The following is a 24349-nucleotide window of genomic DNA, read 5'->3' as shown; positions in this document are numbered from 1 at the left end:
TCGTTGACAGTACACGAATTAATACTCGAGAATGTAATATTTACTTTTTGTCGAAATTTTTCCTCCCAGCTACGCTACAACACGCGGTGACTCGAAATGCGAAAAGTATACATCGACGATGTAATGTAACATTACAAGGGAGACTTTCGATAGTCAAAATCTTCGATTTGAACAAAACCGAGCACGATCGAAAAAGCACGTGAAACATTGTGAACAAAAAATCTCGTTTTTTACCTAAAAAAAATGCAAAAAAGTCTCGCTTTTTAAAAAAAATTGCTACTTTATGCTAAAAAAATTATCAAATTTTGCGTTTTGATATAAATTCTCGCTTTTTGCATTTTCACTTTTTTTCCAAAAATTATCCAAAGGTCTCGCTTTTTTGCCAAAAATTTCAAAAAGTAAAATTTTTTGCCATAATCCCAAAAAGTCCTGTTCTTTGCCTTGAAATTCTCGTAATATTTCTTTTTGCTTAAAATTGTAAAGAATTTTCGCTTTTAAAAAAAATTCTAAAAATTGTTTTTTTTTCTAGCATTTCTTGTCTAATCGACTGTTTTTGGTTTTTGTTTCCGGTAAGTAAGTGAAAATTTTTGTCAAATGAGGAAAAGGATACGATACCTTGCTGACGTACCTTTCAACGTTTTTGTTGCCAAAGGTACTATTTTGTGAAAAAATTTCAGATATTCTATTTTTTAATAATATGTAAGGTAAGTACATCTTGACAAGTTGTCAGTCTCACTAATCTGCCAAAAATCGAAAAAAAATCTCATACCTATACTTAGTAATTGTCAAAAAGTCACACTTCTTGCTAAAAATGATTGATTTTTCGCAAAAGATTTCAAAAAGTCTCAATTTTTTCTTCAATTTTTTCAAGTACATATTACCCAAAAGTAGTGCTTTTTTCCAAAAACTGCTAAAAACTTTCACTTTTTTGTCATAAGTAGTTCCTAAAAACTTCTGTTTTTTTTTGCAGAAATTGCCAATCTTGATTTTTGTCAAAAATTATCCGAGTTCTTGCTTTTTCAAAAATTGACAAAATCGTTCGCTTTTTAGCAATTAGGGTAGGTAATTTTCGTTTTTTTGCAAAAAATTCCAAAAGTCACACTTTTTTCAAAAATTTTTCATAGTCTCGCTTTTTTGACAAAAATTGTGATAATAAAGTATCGTTTTTTTGGTTAAAAAGCTCTGCTTTTTGTCAAAAATTGCAAAAGTTCTTGTTTTATCTAAAATTGACAAACAATTCTCAATTTTAGCAATTTGGATAAAAATGTTGTTTTTTTGCAGAAAATTCGAAAAATTTAAGCTTTAACTTTGAGAAAAGTTGCAAAAAATTGGTGTATTAGGTCACTTTGTTCCAAGGTACAAGACCCCATGAAAATTTGGAAAAAAAATTATTTTGAAAAAAGTTGATGTTTTCAAGCTTATTCAAGAACGCTAATCGGTAGCTGGTATAATGTACTAACTTGCAACAGTGAAACAATTTTGAAATATTTCAATCTCTTATTATCAGTAGGTTTAACAAAATCATCAAAATAATTACTTTTACATGCATAAAATACATTTTATCAATTATGAAATTTTGTATGGTGAGACCCGTAATACTACTTCACATGTGTGATTTGTCAAATCGCCGCTAGGAGCGCCATGTGCTTCCCAGCAGCAAAGTGTTCCCTTGTACATTATGGTCGGGGTACAACATCCTCCCCTATACTCGTAGTAAGTATGTAACAAATGCGATCCGATTTAATAAATAAAAGGGGTACCAAAGAAGGTACAAATCTCTGCAGATCATGGCAATTACCTACTTGACATTGAAATCTTACCAAAATATATTCGTTATAATATCTGATAGGTGAAATAGGTAATAACCCCATTGGGTGAAAATCTGCCAATGATACACGACAAAAAATGTGGCTGGAATTGCAACACTTCCCACCAATTCTTCTCAGCTCATTAATCAGCACACGTATTTTTTTACACGATAAATCGATACTGTAATACACAGACATGCTATGTCCAGTTTTTGAAATTTTACAGGACAGCTATTACAAGTTTTTCTCCTTGCTTTACTCCTATATTAACGGTAAAACGGAACAGACTTTTGCTCGGTGATCATAACAATATCGGACAAAGCACTTTTTTGCAGGTTGTAGTGCTTTTGATAACAAATTCAACGATATCAAAAACTCATTTTTCATAAAACATGGACATAGCATGTCTGTGTATTACAGTATCGAAATTCTGTCAATGTGCAATATTCATAAAAAATTTTTTGGCTCTGCCGGGGATCAAGCCCAGGACTTTCGAGTTGGAGAGTGATGTCTCTACTTACCTAACCACCAGGGCATTTGATAGGATCAATGCAAAATATTTCTGTGGCCTTATGCAAGAAAAATACGCTACAAAATGTTCTCATAGCATATTTTTTAGCAGTTTTTTTTTGGTGCATCAATCCGCCTTCTGAACAGCGCTCTTTTATGCATATATTCAGAATACATCAATAAACCAGCTGGTTTTGGTGTCTTTTTCAGCGCATTGGCAGATTTTCCCCCAATGGGGAACATTCAATCATGGAGGATCATTGTCCAATAATCACGATAAAATGACATCATCAATTAACTAAGATTAGGCTATAATTAATTAAGTGGAGACACCACTATGTAAGCAACTACTTACCAAACACTACCTACTGGCCATCTCACCACGTCTCTCCTTAGCCTACCTCAATAATAGTGGCTATTGGTGGCTGCTTTACTTTGATAAGGGACTCGTAAATACACTCACCAATTCATAGATACCTTGGCTTATCCCAAATTGGTTGCACAAGGTAAAATGATAACCAAACGTTGGATCATCTTTTTGTTAACTCCAACTTGATTAGTAAAATAAAACACATCAGCACCAAGCAAGTATTGGGCCGCTACCAAAGACAATGTGACTAGAGATGAATCCCTGTCGCATATTGATAAATAGAATTACCACCTAACTTTGTCGTTGACGAGACTCCTGCCACTGCGAATAGCTGGAATCAAGTGATCATACATACTTCTGGTCTTCGGTGCGTACCGCAATAACTTTCAAGTACATCCTCTAACACACCATATATAATTTCCCACATTACCATGCATCTTTACATTATGGGATATGAATAGTATGACATAAGGATGCATTATTAGAATAACTAAGTACTTAAGCGGTGAAGGCATAATGCACCATATCAAAGTACTTATTGTGTTTTGGTTAACCCTTAAACACCCAAGCAAATCCTGAGATGTTATGAAAAAATGCTTTCAATTTCCTGAATAAGATCGTTACAAGTATCACTTTTACTCACAGTTCACCCCCCAGCCCCTTGAAACCACCTCGATAATGATAGACTTATTTATTTGATTATTGTCAAAAATCGAGGAAGCAAAAAACCCGATTGGGCCACTCTTGGAACTGAATGATATAGTTTCATTAGATGTAATGAATGAGTGAAAGCATAATCCCAAAGAACACCCCACCCCTTTTTGGGGGGCAAATTTTGAAAAAAGTTGGGATAAAATACAGGGATCCATGGTCCATTTTTGGATGAACATATTGATGGTAGAGCTTTCACAAAATGAAATCATGAAAGGTGTGTGCAGGGTGGACCAGAGCAATTTTTTGAAAATTTGATATGCTTGTCTCGATAAAAACCTGAAAAAACAGAGCATGCATACGCAGAGTACGTAATACAGAAATATTTTCAAGTAGGCTTGAAATGACAGAAACAAGAATTGAAAGGAACACAAATGCTCTTAACGGCACATAAGTTCAGAAAATCTACAATCCACCCGTCAAATCTGTTTATCACACCGTGGATATTCTTTCTCGATATTTGTCACCAAATAGTTACATCTCACAAAGGTTAGCAGTACAATTGCTTTTCTGCAGAAATATCGAAATAGGTCTATCTACCACTTCAAAAAGCTTTACACAGTCAAATTGCAGCACTCCCTGGCATTTCATAATGTTGAAGCATTCATGAAGACGTCACTATCCCTCCTCGATCATAGATAGTGTAGTTCAACATCACAAAATATCATGATTGGAAACAACAACTTCTGCTCATGCAATGATTTCATTTTGTGAAAGCTCTACCATCAATATGTTCATCCAAAAATGGACCATGGATCCCTGTATTTTATCCCAACTTTTTTCAAAATTTGCCCCCCAAAAAGGGGTGGGGTGTTCTTTGGGATTATGCTTTCACTCATTCATTACATCTAATGAAACTATATCATTCAGTTCCAAGACTGGCCCAATCGGGTTTTTTGCTTCCTCAATTTTTGACAATAATCAAATAAATAAGTCTATCATTATTGAGGTGGCTTCAAGGGGCTGGGGGGTGAACTGTGAGTAAAAGTGATACTTGTGATGATCTTATTCAGGAAATTGAAAGCATTTTTTCATACTAAAATTGTCAAAGTCATGCTTTTTGTGTAAAATTATCAAAAGTTCTTGCTTTTTCTAAAAATGACAAAAATTTCTCAATTTTTAGAAATTTTGATAAAAATTTTGGTTCTTTGCAGAAAATTATAAAAATTTAGGCTTTGATATTGACAGAAGTTTTTTTTTGCTAAAAGTTCCAAAAGTTATAGTTTTTAATCAAAAATTGTCCAAAAGTCTCGCTTTTTTGACAAAAACCTCAAGAAAGTATTGTTCTTTACCAAAAAAGTTTTGACAAAATTTCTCAATTTTCAACAAAACTGCTGTAAAGTCTAATGTATTCTCGAGGATCAGGTACTTAGAAGTCTCTCATTTTTATCCAAAATTGTCATTTTCAAAAACTGACAAAATTTTTGACTTTTTTGAAATTTATTTACTTGAAAATTTTTGTTTTTTCTCCACAAGTCTCAATTTTTTAAAAAAGTGTGTAAAATTTTGTTTTTTAAAACAAAAATTGTGAAAAAGTATAGATACTTATTGATTTTGATCAGAAAATTCTACATTTTGCTATAATTATCAAAGTATTAGGTAATTTCTTTAACAATATCTTCACTTTTCAACTAAATTTTTTAAAAATCTCACTGGTTTTAAAGAATTGCTTGTGTTTAGACGAAATTGTTATTTCAAATTTACTTTTTTTTTACAAAAATTGCGAGAAAAGTGTCATTTTTGGTCAGTTGTCTTGTTTTCTGCTAAAATTGTAAAAGTCTTGCTTTTTGCCAAAAATTGACAAAAATATTCGCTTTTCAGCATCATTTATAGGTACATAATAAAATTCACTTTTCCCCTAAAAATTCCAAAGAAGATGCACTTTAAAATGTTTTGTGTGTGTTTTTTTTTTTTTTTTCAGTAAACGTCCCTATGGTTTATAGATTCTTTAGTCATGAGGAAGCATGTGTGAGATGGAAGGTCAAGGGGTGTGTAAAAATGAGAAGGACGCGACGACGAAATACATTATCTTATTGTTATTCTAGTCGTGTTTAAGACGACGAAAGAATTCAAAGGGCTCAATTCACTTTAAGAGGTTCATCGTGTGTATGTCTGATAAGTAAAAATACCCTATGAAAAAAATACATCGACGTTGAACGGTTATTAAAGGTGATAATACAGCCATTATCGACTCGGTGAAATTGATGCGCCAGTTTTTTAAAAGCTATAATAATTCATTCGACTCGTACCTATACTCCTACCTCACATACCTACCTATAGCTTTATACTACAATATACTTAATATTATTACATGCGATATAAAATGATAATTTTTTTTGTTAATGGTCAACAGTTTGGTAAAAAAAAATCAAACCTCGAGTTAATCGATAAACTGATCAAGTATGAAAATTGTAGTTTTTTTCAACACAGTCAAATGCTACTCTGTTAAAAGCGTTTGTTATTTAAAATACCCCCATCGAATTTAATACACCGAATAAAATCGTTAATACGCAGAAAAAAAAAGTTCACTCGGAATAATTAGCCGATTTTTTTTTTCGTAGCCTTTTCATACACTTACGCGAGATATTTATCGCCACGAGCAGCCCTTTGCAGCGAGAGTATTAAAATTAATATTAATGAGGTCAACCAGACATTTACTCTTTTCTTCGCGTGCTTTTTTAAAAGATTTTACCTCTGCCTGGGTATACGATTAATAAGTCAGTACTTGACGTAAGACCGTTATTAATATTGCGGATTAATCTAGCTATAGTACGTACTACGTACTATGTGCTATGTACCTGGCTTTTGTGGTGTTTTTTTACACCATTATCGTGTGCCTTTTGATATAGAGGTGAAATTTCGGGTAATTTTTTTCTGTACCCCCTTTTGCGTTATTTATTGTGGGAGAAATTCTATGCTCGAGCTCCTGCCAACGTGAAGATAGACTAGATATTCAACGTATAATGGCAACAGGTGCACGAACGAGGTCAACGAGGACGTATTTTTATCTCGGTGCGTTGCCTTTGAGAATATTACCCGATGGTTTTAGCCTATTTTTAGATATTCCTGTATATTTAATTTTTTCAATTCTTTAGACGAATTCATTTTGCTGATTTGAAATTTTCTACGTTCCGAATATTAATTTGTTCGTGGTGTTCCTCGGAGATTTCATTAACTTCGCATCATTCGTCGCAGGTAGAGGCAAAAAAAAAACATCGAGGGAAACAATCATTTTTTTCAAATAAGACAAACGATACGAAAAGAGAATACTTTCTCGAGGTAATTATTCTCGTATTTGTTCTAAATTCATGGTGTGGGTTTATTTTAATAAACGATTCGTAAATTTATGCTCAATTAATTTAGTATATCTCGACTCAAGGTTCCCTAAAGTCTACCCTTGTGAGAAACCCCATCCATTGTAGCCTTGGCGAAGTCCCGTCTGGAGAAGTTTAAAGAATTCGAAATATTTTAAATAAAAGGTTTTCATTCGGTTATGAAATATCATTTTCATCTCATCGTGTTTAGCAACCTTGACAGGGTCTAATTTGAGAACTGAGAACATCGTTTTGAAAATTTTTTTCACCGATTTTTTTCTCGGCTCGATGGAAGTTAATGTTGATTTATTGTTAAGTATTTATTTCGGATTTTGCATTCATTTTTTTTCTTTTTGCCGTTTCAATTCAGCTTACGTATGGTTTTTAATGGTACTCATTAAAAAAGTGCTGTTAGTGGAAAATAAAAGTAGCGGGTGTTTGAATTAAGCCTACGTTGAATTGAGGTTTTCGCTTTCCTCGAGACGCAACGACCTCGAATTAGTCGAAAACGACATTTTACTCAATAGTCGAAATTATTGATGGGGTGAAGGGAGGGGGGGGGGGGTTTAGGACGACGAATTCATTTGCGCAGTCAGATTTTCACAAAAGCGCCACTGTCTGTTTCAGGAATGGCAACATTTTCAGGTTTATTCATGAGCTAAAATAAAGTTGTCAAATTTTGCACTTTTAATGACGTTTTCTGACTAACTTGAGGTCGCTGATTTTTAATATGACGTCAAAATTGACGCAGGGTTTTTTGATTCTGAGATAAGTGCCAAATTTTCATGAAGCAACGGCAATATAGAGTTCAAATCGGACAGCAGATTCGTACTTGGTGACCTCGAATTAGTCAAAAAAGATATTTTACTCGATTTTTTTGGGAATTCAAAAAAAGTCAAAAAATGCAAAGGGGAACTCATGCATTTTTTTTTGGGAAAAAACTTTTGGTCTCGAATCAAGCTGAAAATTGGGCTCAGAAGGTTTTCCGGGGGGGGGGGGGGGGGGATTCATTTCCGACGTCAAATTTTCACTAGAGTGCACAATTCTCACGGAAACAACCTTTTCTTGGCCTCAAAAATGAGCAAAAAAAAGTTGTGGAGTTTTTAAATTTTTTTATGGTGGATTCTAACTAATTCGACGTCGTTGGTTTCGAATATGATGTAAAAAATTAACGCAGGGTTTTTTGATTCCAAGGATAAGTGCCAAATTTCCATGAAGCAGGGGCAAGTGCTCAAATCGGACAGCAGATTCGGACTCGGTGACCTCAAAATAGTCGAAAACGACCCTTTACTCGGCAATGAGGTTAGTTCATGCATTTTTTTGGGCAAAAAAACTTTTAGTGTGGAATCTAATTCTTTTTTCAGCCAAGCTGCTAAAAATTGCAAGCTTTTGTCAATTTTTGAAAAAGAATTGCAATTTTGCCAAAATTTATGTGCCTGAATTTTTGGAATTTTCTGCAAAAAAAAAGAGAAACTTTTATTCAAATTGCTAAAAATTTTATTTTTTTGTCAATCTAATTTTAAAAAAGCAAAATCCTTTGGACAATTTTTGGCAAAAAAAAACGTTTTTTAGCCAAATTGCTAAAAATTAAATGCTTTTGTCAATTTTTGAAAAAACATAACTTTTTGCGAAAAAAAGATATTTATTTTTTTGCAATTTTTTCCAAAATTTATGTACCTAACTTTTTGGAATTTTCTGCAAAAAACAAAAAGTTTTTCCAAATTGCTAAAAATTAAAAGTACTTGTCAACTTCAGAAAAAGCAAGATTTTTTAGACAATGTTTGGCAAGAAAAAAAAAACATTTTTTTAGCCGTAGTTATTGCTAAAAATTGAAAGCTTTTGTCAATTTTTGATGATGCGAGAATTTTTGACAAAAAAAAAACTTTTTGTGAAAAAACGATATCTATTTATTTTTATTACAATTTTTGCTAAAATTAGTATGCCTGACTTTTTGGAAATTCCTGCAAAAAGAACAAAATTTTTCATCCAAGTTGGTAAAAATTGAAAATTGTTTGTCAACATCTCTCTTAGATCTAAAAACATCAGCCTTATTGTAGAAATAATTCAGGAAACCCTAAATCAAATTGAAAAATGGGCTGAAACAAATGGCTTAAGTTTTTCAGAATCTAAAACACATTGTGTACTTTTTTCCAGAAAAAATCAAATTAACCCAAAACCTACTCTAAAATTTAAAGGTCGCCCCTTGGAGTTCAAATCTTCTACCAAATTTCTCAGGCTTACGTTTGATGAAAAACTAACTTGGACCCCCCCATTTTCTAAATGTAAAATCAGAACTCTTGAAACGTATCAATTTATTAAAAATAATTAAAAATCCTAAATATAACCCTTCCCGTAAATTATTAATCCATCTATATAAATCTCTCATACGCAGCAAAATTGACTATGGTAGTCAATGCTTTACAAAAATTTCCAATAAAACATCCAATATCTTGAAAACTGTTCAAAGTTCTTCTTTACGCATTTGCATATTGGAGCTCTTTACTCCTCACCCATTGATAGTATCTACTGTGAAGCTGCGGAACTACCCTCAAATTTCAGAAAATCACTAGTAACAAATAAATTCATTACATCAGCCTCAGCTAATCCATCACATCCTCTCCAAAATCTCATCTCAATATTCAGCTTACATCATTTCCAACAAAATGACAACCCACTTGCTAAGTTTCTCTCTGAAATAAAAAACCTTGAAATTGATCTCAAAAATCTCATCCAAAAACCCATAACATACCCTCCTTGGCTATTAAAACCCTTACAAATTGATTTTCAACTGAGAAATTATCCAAAAAGAAACCATTCCCCATTAGAAATCAAAAGCCACTATCTTGAACTCATATCGAATTACACAGGATTCAATTTATGCTTTACTGATGGTTCTAAAATCACTAATCTACATACATACAGGATATGCTTTCTCAATAAATAAAAAATTTTCAATTTTAAAATTCATGAGGTCTCTTCAATATATTATACTGCCGAACTTCTTGCAATTCACCATTGTCTATTGAACATCTCCACCACACAGCTTGAAAACAAAAACTTTTTAATACAAAGTGACTCTCTTAGCTCCTTGATATCCATACAAAACATTTTTTCAGATCACCCTATTGTTCAAAATATTCACAAAATTCTGCTAGATCTCCAAAATTCAAACCACACCATCCACCTTATGTATACTCCTAGTCATATCGGCATTGAAGGAAATGAAATTGTTGACACCTATGCAAAATCAGCCACTAACCCCCCACCCTTCATCATTTTCACCCCTGACGATATAAAATCCTTCTTTAAACAAAATACACACTCTAAATGGCAAAATTTCTGGTCATCAGTTCATCACAGACATCAAACAAACTTTTTCAACACAAAAAAACAATCTACCCCTGAAAGAACCTTGATCACCTAAACAGAAAAGAAGAAATAATTATAACCCGTCTAAGAATAGGTCACTCTAAAATCACACACAACCATCTCTACCAAAAACTTCCAAAACCCCCCTGTCAATTCTGTGAAAATGAACCTACATCCATCCAACATTTACTATTCACCTGTCCCAAACTACAGCAAACAAGACTATCTCTCCAAATAGACCCAAATTCAATGACCATTCCAGATAACCCTTCAGAAATCCAGAAATTTATAACCGTACTAAAAAACACCAACCTAATAAACCAAATCTAAACCCTTCTTTCCACGGGTGTAATAATCCTGCAATTATAAACACCCCCAAAAAAAAATTTAAGAAAAAGCAAGAACCTTTTGATAATTTTTGACAAAAAACAAAGCTTTATTGACAACTTTAACGAGAAACGAGACCATTATTGGCAATGTAGTCAAAAGGTGAGATTTTTTGCTGACTTTGTATTTTTGGCACATAAGCAAAATTCAAGACTTGGAATTTTTTAGAAAAATTCAATCGTCCTCTGTATCATAAATTAGAATGAGAGAGTGAACTTCTTGATTTTTCACACTCGTGGGATTTTTGAGGCTAGATTATGAGCTAAAATTTTTCCCCTGGAAATTGTAGATGGTCAATGTTTGTAGATATACTGTATCAATTTTTCGGGAAATTCTTGTAAAAAAACAGTACGATTTTTTTCAATTTTCAAATTGGCAAAAAAATTGACACAATGTTCCTTTATCTGGTGGTGGACAGTTTTTGATTTCATGATTTTTCATTGTTCCAAATTACATCCATTTTTTTTTCAAATTATGTTTGTAGCATTCTTCGCGCATTTCCTTATACTCGAATTTGTTCAATCTGATATCACTTGTACATTTTCTGTTTTTTTTTTTTTTTTTTTTTTTTTTAATTATTGATTTTGTACCTTGTTCTAAACTGCATTGACTTTTTCCCAAGGTCTGTAGGTAACCTTGGTAAAATTGAAGAAAAAATGGGGGGAAAAGACATATTCGTCCCAAATTTGTGGCATACCTGTAGGTAAAAAAGGCTTCAATTTTGGGTTCAATGCAGAGAATGTGATTTAGAAAGAGAAATTTTTTGTTTCAAATTTTGATATCTTAATTTTGACTCCTCATTTTCCCTTGCTACATTTTCAGACGCACGTTGTCGTTGAGAGCATTTCATTGTAAAAATCAATCTAAACTTCTTCGTCTCCCAATCAGAGGGATGTGCAATGAACCTAATGATGATGAAATTCGTATGCGTGATGAACAATAAATACTTAACTGATGCTGAGGCTACTTACTTTTCAGTCAAATTCCTAAATAAAACCCATCAGTTTTCTATAAATGATTTTTATTTATTACAAAAAAAAAAGGAAAAAAATTTAAATAATTCATTACATTATAAATATATGTTACAAAAAGAAGAAAAATGGATAAAAAAAACAAGCGAACGTTATAAAATAATAATTTATACATCGTCTTACAGTAAGTACTTTACGTATCAAATTGTTCTTATTATTCTTCAATTTTTCACACATATCGAAAGAACAAAACGTATTTAGTCTGAAAATTATAAAAGAAATAATAAAACAACACGATTCGATACGAATTCAATTAGTTGATCTTTTCAAACACTAGGTACATATATATATGTACGACGATCAACGAATCGAATTTACAAACATTATAATTATAGCACACGAAACGCTATACAGAACTTCATAACGACGAGCGATTTTATCGAAAAATAAAACTAAAAACATATAAAACAACAATCGAATATATAAAAAACTCTTTTTGAAAGAACTCGAGGACAGGGGAGTGAGGGAGGGGGGAAGGAGGCGTAAAACAACGAACAATACAAATAAACGAAGTAAAAATTGGACTCAAAGGGGCATGGTGGTGATGGTGAGACGAGAGGAGGAGCAAAAAATAGGCAGGCACGTAATTAAAACTAATAAACAAACGCGCGTAGGTACACGACGTAAACTTAGAAAATAAATTGCATACGAGAATGCATAAATATATAAATATTATAAAATAGTATGTTATTAGGTAACGACGAACGAAAAGAATGTATAATAAATTAAAACAGATATCGGGCACGGGCGCGGGTGGGCGAAACATAAGCAGCACATCGTTATAAGAATAAGGGAAATAGGTACAAAATAAGCCACAAGTGCGTGAACACGTGGATGAAGAGGGAGGACAGGGACAGAAGGAATTATAATTCAGCTGCAGTGTAAGTACATATAGGAGTAGGTATAGCGCGATAATTAGCAAGCATAACATTTAACTAGACCGACTTCATCGCAATTCATACATTTCAACGTGACCATTTCGGTAGAGAAATTATTACGATAAACTGATTTTTTGCTACCGTTACACATATTACACGGTAGTAGATGGTAACCGCCGCATACTTGACAGGTATTTAACGCGTCCGCGCTCTGTAAAACAATAACAAAAAGATCATTGAGTAATTAGATTATAAAGTCGTATACGAGTATCTATTTTTAATTTTTAATCGTAGAATTAAATTAACCTATCGTACCTATTGTTGAAGATTACCTACACCTACACATTATATACCATTACTTATATGATAGGAGAAGAAATTCATTAAATTGTGTACGATGATCACTTTTTGTGATATTAGGTATGAATATCTCAAGAAAATCATGAGATGGTCAACTTCTAAATCAAGATGGTTTCCCAAAGTCCTATCTTTCCTAATTTGCAAGAAGGAAGCTCTTATTTGTATCAACTTGTGAAAACTTTTCAATTTTTTTTATTTTTACTTCTATCTCCTTTTTTATATATTGTACAGTTCTTGATTCGCTGTTTTATTAGTCCTTTTGTATGAGTCTTCCCTCATCCTGAGGAAATTGAAAATAGAAAAGTTCTAGTCGGTGAACATTTTTTTCAAAATTTCTGATTTTTAGTTAAAATTCTTCAAAATGCCTCACTTTTTAATAACCCCCCTCCTCCTCCTCCTCACACCACGAGCTATTTTGATCTCTATGTATGGAGCATCCAAAAGTTTAAAACAAATTTTTAAAATTAAAGATTGATAAAGTCTGTAATTTTTTTGAATATTACGAATTTTTGGACGGAAATCTACTGAAATAAAACGTGTTATTACAGAAAAAAATAATCTCCTCTGACCCCCCTCTTCCCTCTTCCCCAAATAATATTGGTCCCTTTGCACGGAGCTTTCCAAAATTGAAAAACATAAAGAAAATAATGAAATAAAAATTTCGCATTTGTGGTCAGAAATCCACCATAATGTACCCACTGTCTAGAATAAAACCTTTTCCACCTCCTCTCCAACGGTATTTGTCCTCTCGTATGGACCCCCCCCCCCTCAATAAAATTATCAACAATAAAAAAAATATGTATAAAATTAGTGTTTGAAAATCTCACATTTCTGGTCAAAATCGTTACAAAGAAATCTATTTTCAAAAAAATCATCCCTCGACCCCCCCCTCTCACTTTCCTCAAAAATATTGACTTTCTCGTACGGAATCTCCTCCAAAATTGAAAAAACAAACAAACAAAAAAATTCAAGTCTGGACATTTTTTGAAAATTTTGCGTTTTGGGTTGAAATTTTTCTGAATGTATTCCTTTTTCTAGGAGAAACCTCCCCTAACCCCTCTCCCTTCTTCTAAGAATACATTTTCCCCTGTATTATAAGCTCTCCTACATTGAATGAAATCGACAAAAAAAAAATCAAAAATCAAAGCAAGTTGAAAATTTCTTGAGAATTTTGCATTTCTGGTCAGAAAAGTCCACCTAAATTTCCCAGAGAAGCCTCACACGACACTCTTCCACCTCAACAATCCTTCATTGAAACAATTTAAAGAAATTAAAATTAAAATCTGTGAAAACTTTCTGAAAATTTTGCATTTCTGATCAGAAATTGAAATCATCCTAAATACCTACCTAGATCCGTTTTCAAGAAAATCCCTCACTTTCCCACAACTCTCTCCATCTTAAGAATATTGATCTCGCTGCCCTTAATTTAAAAATTAGTTTGAGAAATAAAATATTAAAACATGTAAAAACTTTCTGAAAATTTTTCATTTCTGATCAGAATTTTTCCAAATACTTTTTCAAAAAAAAAAAACTTCCCTCGAACCACTTTCTCCAAAAATAGAAATTTCCTTGTATAACTCCCCCCCCCCTCTCCACCAAGTCAAACTTATTCTGAATTAGTCTCTTTACTAGGTAAAACCTTTCCTAACCCCTTTCCACTTTTTTCAGAATACAAATTCTTTTACATAGATAGACCCCTCTATCAGTTTGTGATAAAGTTGTAAAACTGAACCAAATACATGAAATTGATTGATTGATCGATTAAAATTTCAAAAAATCAACTGGAAAATAAAAAATTTAGGAAAGTTCGCAAAAATTTTTGAAAATTTTGCATTTTGCGGTCAGAAAATCTAGCTTAATTAGACCTGTTTTTGAGAAAAGCCTCCCATGATTCCTCCTCCCCTTCTAAATAATATTGGTACCACCTTCATTGATAACAATAATTGGAGAAATGAAAAATAAAAGCTTCTAAAAGCTTACTGACAATTTTTCACTTCAGGATCAGAATTTCTTTCAACACTTTTTTCAATAAAAAAACCTCACTCGACTTCTTTTCACCAAAAATAGAAATTCCCTCGAATGAACCTCCCCCACCCCCACCTCCCATAAATTGGAAAAAATTAACAAAAAAATTATTGAAAATTATTCCGACTGAACCCTCCTTTTCAAAAAAAAAACTTCCCATGGGTCCCTCAATCCATTTTGGTTCTCCTGTAAGAAGCCCACCAATTTAGGAAAATCATATGCAATACTTACATAGTAAAAAACTGTGTTCCTTCAGAATTTTGGAAATTTTCCATTTCTGGTCAAAACTCTTCTAAATAACCATCTTTTCATAAAAAATGATTTTCAAAAATATATTTTTTTAAATTTTAAAAAAAATGATCATTTTTTATTAAATAATGGTTCCGAACCTCTCTTCTCATGAAAAACTTCTCTTGGCCTCTATAGCTCGTATTGTGAGGGAAGGGGGGATGTAGAGTACATTTTTTTTTTAAATTTGGTTACCTATTTAAAAGAATTCTGATGATGGAAATGAAAATTTGAAAAAATTCGGCGATCGTGGAGTATTTAATTTATTTTTGATTTTTTGAACTTTGGGTTGGACTTGCTATTTATTAGACAATTATAACATTGTCTAAGCATGAGGGAGGGGGGACTGAAAACGGGTTTTATTCAAATTTGGGTGATTTAGAAGCATTCTCAGTCAGTATTGGTAAATTTCCAAAAAAAAAAAGTTCCCCATTTTAATTCATTTCATTTTTCTTGAGTTTGAGCAGCTTTGGAGGGGGAAGGGGGGCTCCATAAGAGACCAAAATAGTTTTGGGGAACGGGAAACGTTTTTTTTTAAATGTGAGATTATTCACAAGAATTCTAACGCAAAAATAAAAATTTTTTGAACACGATTTTCCCCTTCCATTTCTTTATTTTTTTAAACTGGAAGGAGGGGGGCTTTCAACGCAAGTTTTTTTTAGACTTGTGAGAAATTTTTTACAAATTTTGGAATTATTTTCTTGAAAAATCCAAACTTTTCCTCCTAAAGTCCCGTCAGAAATCAGTTACAATTTTTCATTAGGTATTTTGAAATCAAAAATTCGGGTGAATAATTGAAAGCACAGGTTTGTAAATGCCTGATTATTCATTTTATTGTAATTTCAACAAATTCTCATGTTATTCCATCGGATTTCTTATGCTCAAAATCCAGAAATGATGAATGAACCTCGTGCCAGATAAGTTGGCTACCATCAAGTTGCAGGCGTCGGTTCAGTTTTATCAGAGTTAATCCATTTCATCGTTTATCTGATGTCAATGAAAATTAGTAAAAAGTTCAGAGTAATACATAATTAACTTTTCTATTATTTTTTTGACCCCCCTCCTCCTCGCCACCCTTTCTTATTTGCAAATTGACCCTCAGTGCACCAGATTCCGTCCAAATAAGTAATTTCTTTTCAAACTAGGTAACGTAAGTGCTAAAATATCGTAGGTAACGTCGATCTGGCTTGCAATTTATTTACGTATCCGTATTTATAACTTTGATTTAAACCGCCTCCTTCTAGATATTCTACGACATGTTACCGGTAATGCCCTAATGCTCGCGATCGAATTATGAAACAGAAACAGCCCGAGAGGTAGTGAGATTTTTCGCATATCGATATTTAACGGTTGTAATACTCGTATATGTACGTGCGTCCTGTCTGCGTCGACGTCGTTGCTGACTCGTCATCGTCATCGTCAGCGAGCAGCAGACGGTGAAGGCGAATTATTTCCTGATGGATATTTAATTTCGAAGATTGAGGAAATTGTTGCCAGTTCATGGCTCAGTGAGTATACTCGTACATAGTATACGTGTGCATTGTGTCACCTCATTCGCCATCGCATGCTTAAACACAAGTACTCGTATACTACGAGTAGATTCTACGAGATATGCTATATGCTCACGCTCACTTTACCCGCCAGCCAGCTGCGTAACCTTTTCCTACTCGAATACAATGTCGTGATGGTAAAATAATTCACGGATGATGAATTGAAATTTCAATATTCGGAACTGTAAGGATAGTATACGACATTATACTCGTACTATGTATTCGTAGTCGTATTAGTGTGTAGGTACTCTTTACCTATACGCAGGGAAGGTACTTAGTGCGGAGATACCTATGTATAATATGTGTAATATCGTGCTGAATCGATTAGCGAAATACTACTACGACTTGCGAGATGAAGGAGAATAAAAATTGAAAGTAATGCGCGTGCATTATTAAAACACTACGTGTTTGTTGAGTTTTTTTTTCTTCTTTCAATGGTACCTATATTTCTCTCGTTATGCGGTTACTAATTTTGAAATTATTACGTGGTTAGAGAGATATAAGTTTAGGTACGTAGATGAAGCTTAATACTTACTCAAACGCACAATATCTATGGAGGCACGTTTAAGTAATCGTGTGTTACTCCAGATGTTGTGATGATGGAAAAAAATGAAAGCAACAGGTGAGATGTTTTGGACACGAAATAGGTTTATAGAGTTTTTGATTAGAATGTTGTAGGATTTGAAAGAGTTGAAGTGCCCTTTTCTAAGTAGAAAATAGGTTCGGATTAAGACTGATTGAGAAAAAACATATTTTCTGAAGCTTTCGTTCTCGCTTCGTTCGAGCAAAATCGAAAATATTCTGTTCTCTTTTTAAATTTGATTTTCAAAGGCCAAGAGGCTGAAAAAAAACGTGAAAAAATTGTGAATTTTTGATTTTTGATTTCAGTATCTGATGTCTTAAACAAATCAATAAATCAAGGAAGATTCCCATGGTCTCTGAAAAATGCCATTGTTGTCCCTGTTCATAAGAACAAGAGTAAATTATTTATGGAACATTACAGGCCAATCTCCCTTTTTTCAGTACTATCACAAATTTTTGAAAAAGTTGTAAAAAATCAAATTTTAAATTTCCTGCATTCAAAAGATTTCTTTTCAAAACAGCAGTATGGATTTTTGTCTGGGAAGAGTACCAGTGATGCTCTGTTTGATCATATTACTGAGGTAGTCGATGGTCTAGATGCGGGTGATAGTGTTGTGGCGGCATACCTTGATCTCAGTAAGGCATTTGACACGGCTGATATCGGGATTCTTTTACAGAAGCTCTGGAACTGTGTGTGCAGCATGACTAGTTCAGATCCTATTTGAAGGGAAGTACTCAAGCTGTTAAAGTTGGGAATAAAATTGGGAATTTCTTACCTGTAGTGCATCCCTATTGACAAAATTATGCATAAAAACAGGCGTGTTGATGCGTAATGCATGAATATGGACTTTTTTCAAAAATAAACATGCGATTCAGCCTGTGAATAGCATGCGTAAAAGTAATGTTAAAGCATGTAAAATAAAAGAAAAATTGAAAAAAACTTCTGCCCTGGGCGAGATTTGAACTTGGGGACTAACGGTTTTTAATTTTTCCGCATTACCTAACCCACTCGGCCACTTTGCCGCTTGCGAAGAGTGGAGTTATTTCCGCATAAATGTTTGTGCGTTGTGAACTTATTAAATTTTTAAATTTTTCTCCGAAGTCCAAAAAGTGCAAACATTTATGGGGAAATAACTCCACTCTTTGCAAGCAGCGAAGTGGCCGAGTTGGTTAGGTAATGCAGAAAAATAGATATTGCGTGTCATGGGTTTGATCCCCCGCTCAGGGCAAAAAATCTTTCAATTTTTATTTCATTTTACATGCTTTAACATTACTTTTACGCATGATATTCGCAGGCTGAATCACATGCTTTTTTTGAAAAAAGTCCAAATTCACTCATGTTTGTGCTATGCATGAAAGCATGCATTTTAGCATGCTATATCACATAATTTTTGTCAGTAGGGATAGGGTACCACAGGGCAGCATACCAGGACCAATCCTATTTTTAATTTACATTAGTGACATTTTCGAACTAAAATTAAATGGGACATTATATGAGAGGGGTTTTGCAATAAGGTCCCTTGTGGTGATATTTCGATTTTTCAGGAGAGAGAAAACATCAAATCGCTTCGATTTTTTCAATTTTTTTTTTTTTAATTTTTGGGTGCAGTGTTGTCTTGCACATAGGTTGGATGGGAAATTTTGACAAAATTTGTGCATCATCGCCTGATATCTGTGATTTAGAAAAGGGACCTTGTGGTGAACAGCCGAATTTACACAAAGTTACAGACTACCCCGCAAAAAAATACCGCAAAATTTGTATTCGCCATGAAATTTTACATAGGTAACAACAATAAAATAATTTTTCCATCGACATTTTCTTCTTTTTTTTAAAATCAAAAACAAACAAAAACTTTGTTTTTTGATTTCCCAAAAATGTGAGTTTTTGAGTATTCATGTTCAAGTAATTTTTAAAACGAGAAGTTGATGAGATAGGTGAACTCTGATTGCACCATTCGATTTCTCATGTAAAAGTAAGTTGGAATCGCCAATAAAAAAAAAAACATCGAATCACCACAAGGACCCATATCGCAAAACGCCTCTCATATGGATTTGCAGACGATCGATACAACTTTAGTAAATAGGGCCAAAAATCAAGATGATCTTATTAAGTTTATTAATGAAGATTTGAAATTATTGGGAGGCTGGCTCTGGCAACATAAATTAAAACCAAATTCATCCAAATCAAAATTGTTAAGTTTTGGCTATAGGGTTTCCCCTGACTGGGGGTCTAGGTGCTACATGCATGAAAGCCCGAATGGCTCCATGTGGCTGCATGCCCCTGTCACAAGTTGAGTCAACTTGGTACCTCGGAATAATGATTGATTCCAAATTGATCTGGAAAGAACAAAGTTTATACTTACAAACTAAACTTAGAAAACTAAACTATTTGATTTGCTTCCTGGCACAAAATTTTGGCACTCAACACATGGTAAAAATTTATTATGCCCTCTATCAATCTGTGCTCCAGTATGGCTTGTTCATCTGGGGGGGGGGGGGGGATCGGCGGACTGTCACTTAGAACCTACCTATCCATATTCTACAAAAATGGACAGTTAGGAGCATTGTAGGTAAAAAAAGGGGGAAAGTACGAACAATGATTTTCAAAAACTAGAAATTCTGCCTATTCAAAAACTCTATCAAGTCCAGGCAATTGACTATATACAAAGGAATAGGTCCTTTAGAGCTTATGTGAATGCGAGGTGGAGGAAAATTGATAACACCATTACGTCCATTACCATTGCTCCCCTACCTAGGTACCGACGAGACAGATCTGCAGGTGCCCAGGCTCCGTGGTGCTTGCCAAAGCATTTTAATGCAGTGATGAGTAGAAGTTTGGGCTCCTGCCTGGCACTAGTCAGGTGGTTACTGGAGAGCAAAAACACCTTACAGACTACTGGGTAGTATTACATCACATGTCTGCCTTCTGTTTGCTTATAGTATGTGAGGTCCTGTTATTTCGCTGTAGATGCACTCATTTTTTATTCTATGATGATAAATGAATTTGTTAAACTTTCCTGTGTGTTCATTATTTTTAGCTTTTAGTTTTGTTTTATACTCTTTCATTTGCTTAATTACGTATTTATTTTTTATTTTTTGGTGGGTTTTGTTTGTTTCTCTTTCTTTTTATTTTTTTCTCTCCTCCTTCAATCTGTTAATTTTTTTTTTTTCGCATGAACAATGTTACCACGGAGGCCCCTCGCTTGCGTAATTCATAGGGGAGATATTTTGTAATTTCAAAATATTTTTAAAAATAAATAAATATTGATTGATTGATTGATTGATTGAGTATTAACCTTGCAATAAACAATTCAAATTTTTTGTCGAGTATAAAAGCATCGTTTTCGAACATTTGAAATTATTCAACATTTTCATACATATTCAACTCCCCCTTTCAAAATTTGTTCAAAATACACCTGGCTGATTAGAAAGAAAAATGCTGGATTTGAGGTGGGGAGGGAGGGACAGTCTGTGGCAAAAGATGGCATAATTTCAGTCTCACCCCTCCCCCTCCTACAATACAAAGGTTGATCGAAAAGTAACCCCTCCTGCTCTGTGGCGCCTTCTATAGGAAGGTTACAGAAGTCGTTTTACACTCCAATCGATAGAGAATTTCATCAGCTTTCCAACCGTATGATCGTGATTGTTGTGAGATGATCACAAGCGAACCTGTGTCCAATAAAGTGAATGAAGGTTTCCGCACTCGGTTCATGCAAAAAAAATTTTGAATTTTTTCACTTCCTGTGCTTTGGCGACATGTTACAGAAGTTGTTTTACACTCAATCGATAGAGAATTTCATTAGCTTTCCAATGGTATGTTTGTGATCGCTGTGAGATGATATCAAGCGTACTTGTGTCCAATAAAGTGAATAAAGGTTTGGGTGCTCGGTTCAATTGCTGTTTTCTTGAAACGAGCACCAAACCTTCATTCACTTTATTGAACACAAGTTCGCTTGATATCATCTTACAGCGATCACAAACATACCATTGGAAAGCTAATGAAATTCTCTATCGATTGAGTGTAAAACAACTTCTGTAATGTAACGTTCCTCTGAAGCGCGACACAGAGCAGAAGGTGGAAAATCGTGGAAAATTCAGAAATTGCTTCGCATGAACCGAGTGCGGAAACCTTCATTCACTTTATTGGATACAGGTTCGCTTGTGATTATCTCACAACAATCACAAACATACCGTTGGAAAGCTGATGAAATTCTCTATCGATTGGAGTGTAAAACGACTTCTGTAACCTTCCTGTAGAGTGCGCCACAAAGCAGGAGGGGTTACTTTTCGATCAACCTTTGTACATAACTTCGTCACACATCTGAACTTCTGATACAAGCTCTTCACCCAGTTTTGGCTCAAAATTGATGAAATTTAATGAATTATCAGACATAATCAAGCTTTGAAGGGCAAACAAAATCGAAAACTCACCTAATAGAGATTCCAGAGTCAGATATAAATTTATCTCATCATTGCAAAAATGAAATCTCGAAACTTCTATAAAAGCACAACACCAATCACCAATCACACTGTCCTGTTTTCTCGATGAGTCGTCGTTGGTACGCGAAGAAATGCCACCTCGATGAAACTTTCATTGGTGTGCGATCGTTTAAAGAGAAAACGTTATTATTATCTTTGCTTGAGCCAACGTTCGAATACAACACATAAATATACGTACTATACGCATTTATTCACAATCGTTCGCTCATAAGGTGTACCTCATACCATACAGACTGACCGAAAAATTATCACAATAAGTCGTAATCGTTTAGCAGCTCGTATAAATGAAAACCGCTCGTCATTCCTTCGATCGAATGTAGAATATATACCAATCAATCCACACACATATACCTTATGGTTATTGTTTCATCGTATTTTTTTTGTTCTCTTCTTTTTTTCTGTGTGTGTGTGTTAATCGTTTCACATATACGTATACATCACATCACAATACGATACATAAGGAGAGGAAAAAAACGATCGCATCTTCGTACATATAAGTATAATATGCTCGTATATAGAAAGTAAACCGTGATTCGTGATTACTTAACCTAAATATAATAATAAAACTCAAACATACGCACATATATGTGTAGGTATGTGCTTTACTCACTGAAATAATGTAATAATAATAATACGGTGTGTCTTTTTTCTTTTTTTTGTGTGTGCATATTTGCTTAAGCTGAGAGCAAAGAATGAATGAAAAAAAAAGCATTATGCGTTGACCATAAAATAGACATCAGTAGCTCAGTGTGTTGCGATGACTGTCAGCTGAGAGATAGTAATGGACAATTCGAGTGAAAAAATTCAAACGATTGTTGTTACATTTTGACGAAATTCAATGAAAATAATTTTGTCCTTCGATAAAATTCATTTCGACACGATTTTCTTTCAATATTACGTACAATCTTAATGGGAAAATTCGTTCGTACGTTATTCGCTATGACTCGAGATTTATTCGTGAACGATCAGTTTTGAACTACTTGATTGAAAAATCATACCTTACGATTTGTGAGGTACAAAAAAATCATTTTTAATATAAAAAGTGTCAACGCCAAAATTTTGTACTTTTTGGTATTTTTGAATAAAATTTTGCATTTTCTGAGAATTTTGACAAAAAAAAAACATTACAATTTTTCATCAACTCGTAAAAAAATGGACACTGATAATTTTGATAATAGGTAAACGGTAATTTTTTGGCAATTTCAGCAAAAAAAAATTTTTTTTGAGCAATTTTTGCAAGAACAGGGTTGTTTGACAATTTTACCAAAAATGGACAATTTTCGAAAATTTTGACAAAAATTGAAGTTTTTTAACAATTGTGCCAAAAATGGGTACTTTTTGACTGTCTTATCAAAAATTGACGCCTTTTGACATTCTTCCCCCCCCCCACAAAATTACACTTTTTGACAACTTTCCCAAAAATTGACCTTTTTTGACTAGGGAAAATTTAACAAAAAAAAGAACGAGAGCCCTGATCCTAATTCTGATATCTGTTTGAATTTAAAACCAAAATTGAACCCCCCCTCTCGAGCCTTAGAAGGGTGCTGGAGCCCAAAATTATGAAAAATGTAGTGTATATTGGAATACAGGTTTTTGAGGGAGTTGATTCTGATTTTTTGATCAAATTGACCCAGAAACAAAAATTTAGCCCCTTGGTGAAGGCTGTATTGAGGGCCAAAATTATGAAAAATGCAATACGGGTATGGAAATTTAGGTTTTCGAGGGCCCAGACTCTAATTCTGACATCATTTTGATCCCTAAATCAAAATTGAACTCTCTCATCTCGAACCTTGGAAAAAAGATGAGACCCAAAATTGGGGAAAATGCAATTTGGGTACCAAAATACAAGTTTTTAAAGCTGCTGGTTCCGATTCTGTAACCTCATTTGACGTCTAACCAAAAAATAAGTCCCCTTGATGAGGATTCGGGCCCAAAATTTTAAAAAATGTAATTGGGCTATCAAAATTGTAGATTTTTGAGATCACTGATTCTAATTTTGAAATCAATTCGACACCAAAATCAAAAGTGAGCCTCTATGATGAGGGCTTAGGAGCCAAAAGCTTGTCAAAAATACAACATGGGTGTCGAAGTATGGTTTTCAAGGGCATCAATTTCAATTTTTAACCCCATTCAAACCTGAGTCTCCCCAGAGGCCCCAAAGGGAGACCTGAGGATAAACATTTTAAAATAAAAACAGCAAATTGGGTATCGAAAAGTTGGTTTTTATGGACACTGATTCTTATTTCTGAATCCGTTTCGACCCAAAATCAAAATTGATTACATTTTCGAACTTTTAAGGACAGAATTTTCTCTGCAAGACTCGAATTTGATTTTCGAATAAATCAGAGTTAGCGATCTTAGAAACCTAAAAATTTTGATACGTTGTTTTATTTTTTTCAGTAGTTTGGATTTTTTCCACTTTCTCTTCTCTCTTCAGATATTTACCCCAAAGTTTTAAGTGCTGAAGTTCATTTTTGGATTTTTGATGAATTTTGGAAAATTCAAAAAACTCAAAGGAGCCACTTTTATGGCCATTTTCCAATTTTTTCATAAAATATTTTTTTCTCAAACTCAAGAATAAAATAGTATGAATTATTGCTTCATTTCGAGACACCTTCCTCCCACTACGAAAACTACCTACCAGTTTTGAGCCACTCTTGAGCCTT

At 33.7% G+C, this 24349-nt stretch overlaps 1 protein-coding gene across 1 annotated transcript in view; it reads right to left on the bottom strand.

Annotated features, from left to right (window-relative positions):
* Window positions 1-11469: 11469 nt before the first annotated feature.
* Window positions 11470-24349, bottom strand: part of LOC135847091 (glutaredoxin domain-containing cysteine-rich protein CG12206-like) — a 111437-nt gene continuing 98557 nt past the window's right edge. The window contains exon 5 of the mRNA XM_065366498.1: window positions 11470-12589. Coding sequence (XP_065222570.1) covers window positions 12416-12589 — 174 coding nt within the window. The 3' untranslated portion in view covers window positions 11470-12415. The remainder of the gene's footprint in view (window positions 12590-24349) is intronic.

The sequence above is a fragment of the Planococcus citri genome, chromosome 5 (genome assembly GCF_950023065.1).
Source record: "Planococcus citri chromosome 5, ihPlaCitr1.1, whole genome shotgun sequence".
Taxonomy (NCBI): domain Eukaryota; kingdom Metazoa; phylum Arthropoda; class Insecta; order Hemiptera; family Pseudococcidae; genus Planococcus; species Planococcus citri.
This window is presented reverse-complemented; position numbering and strand designations above follow the sequence as displayed.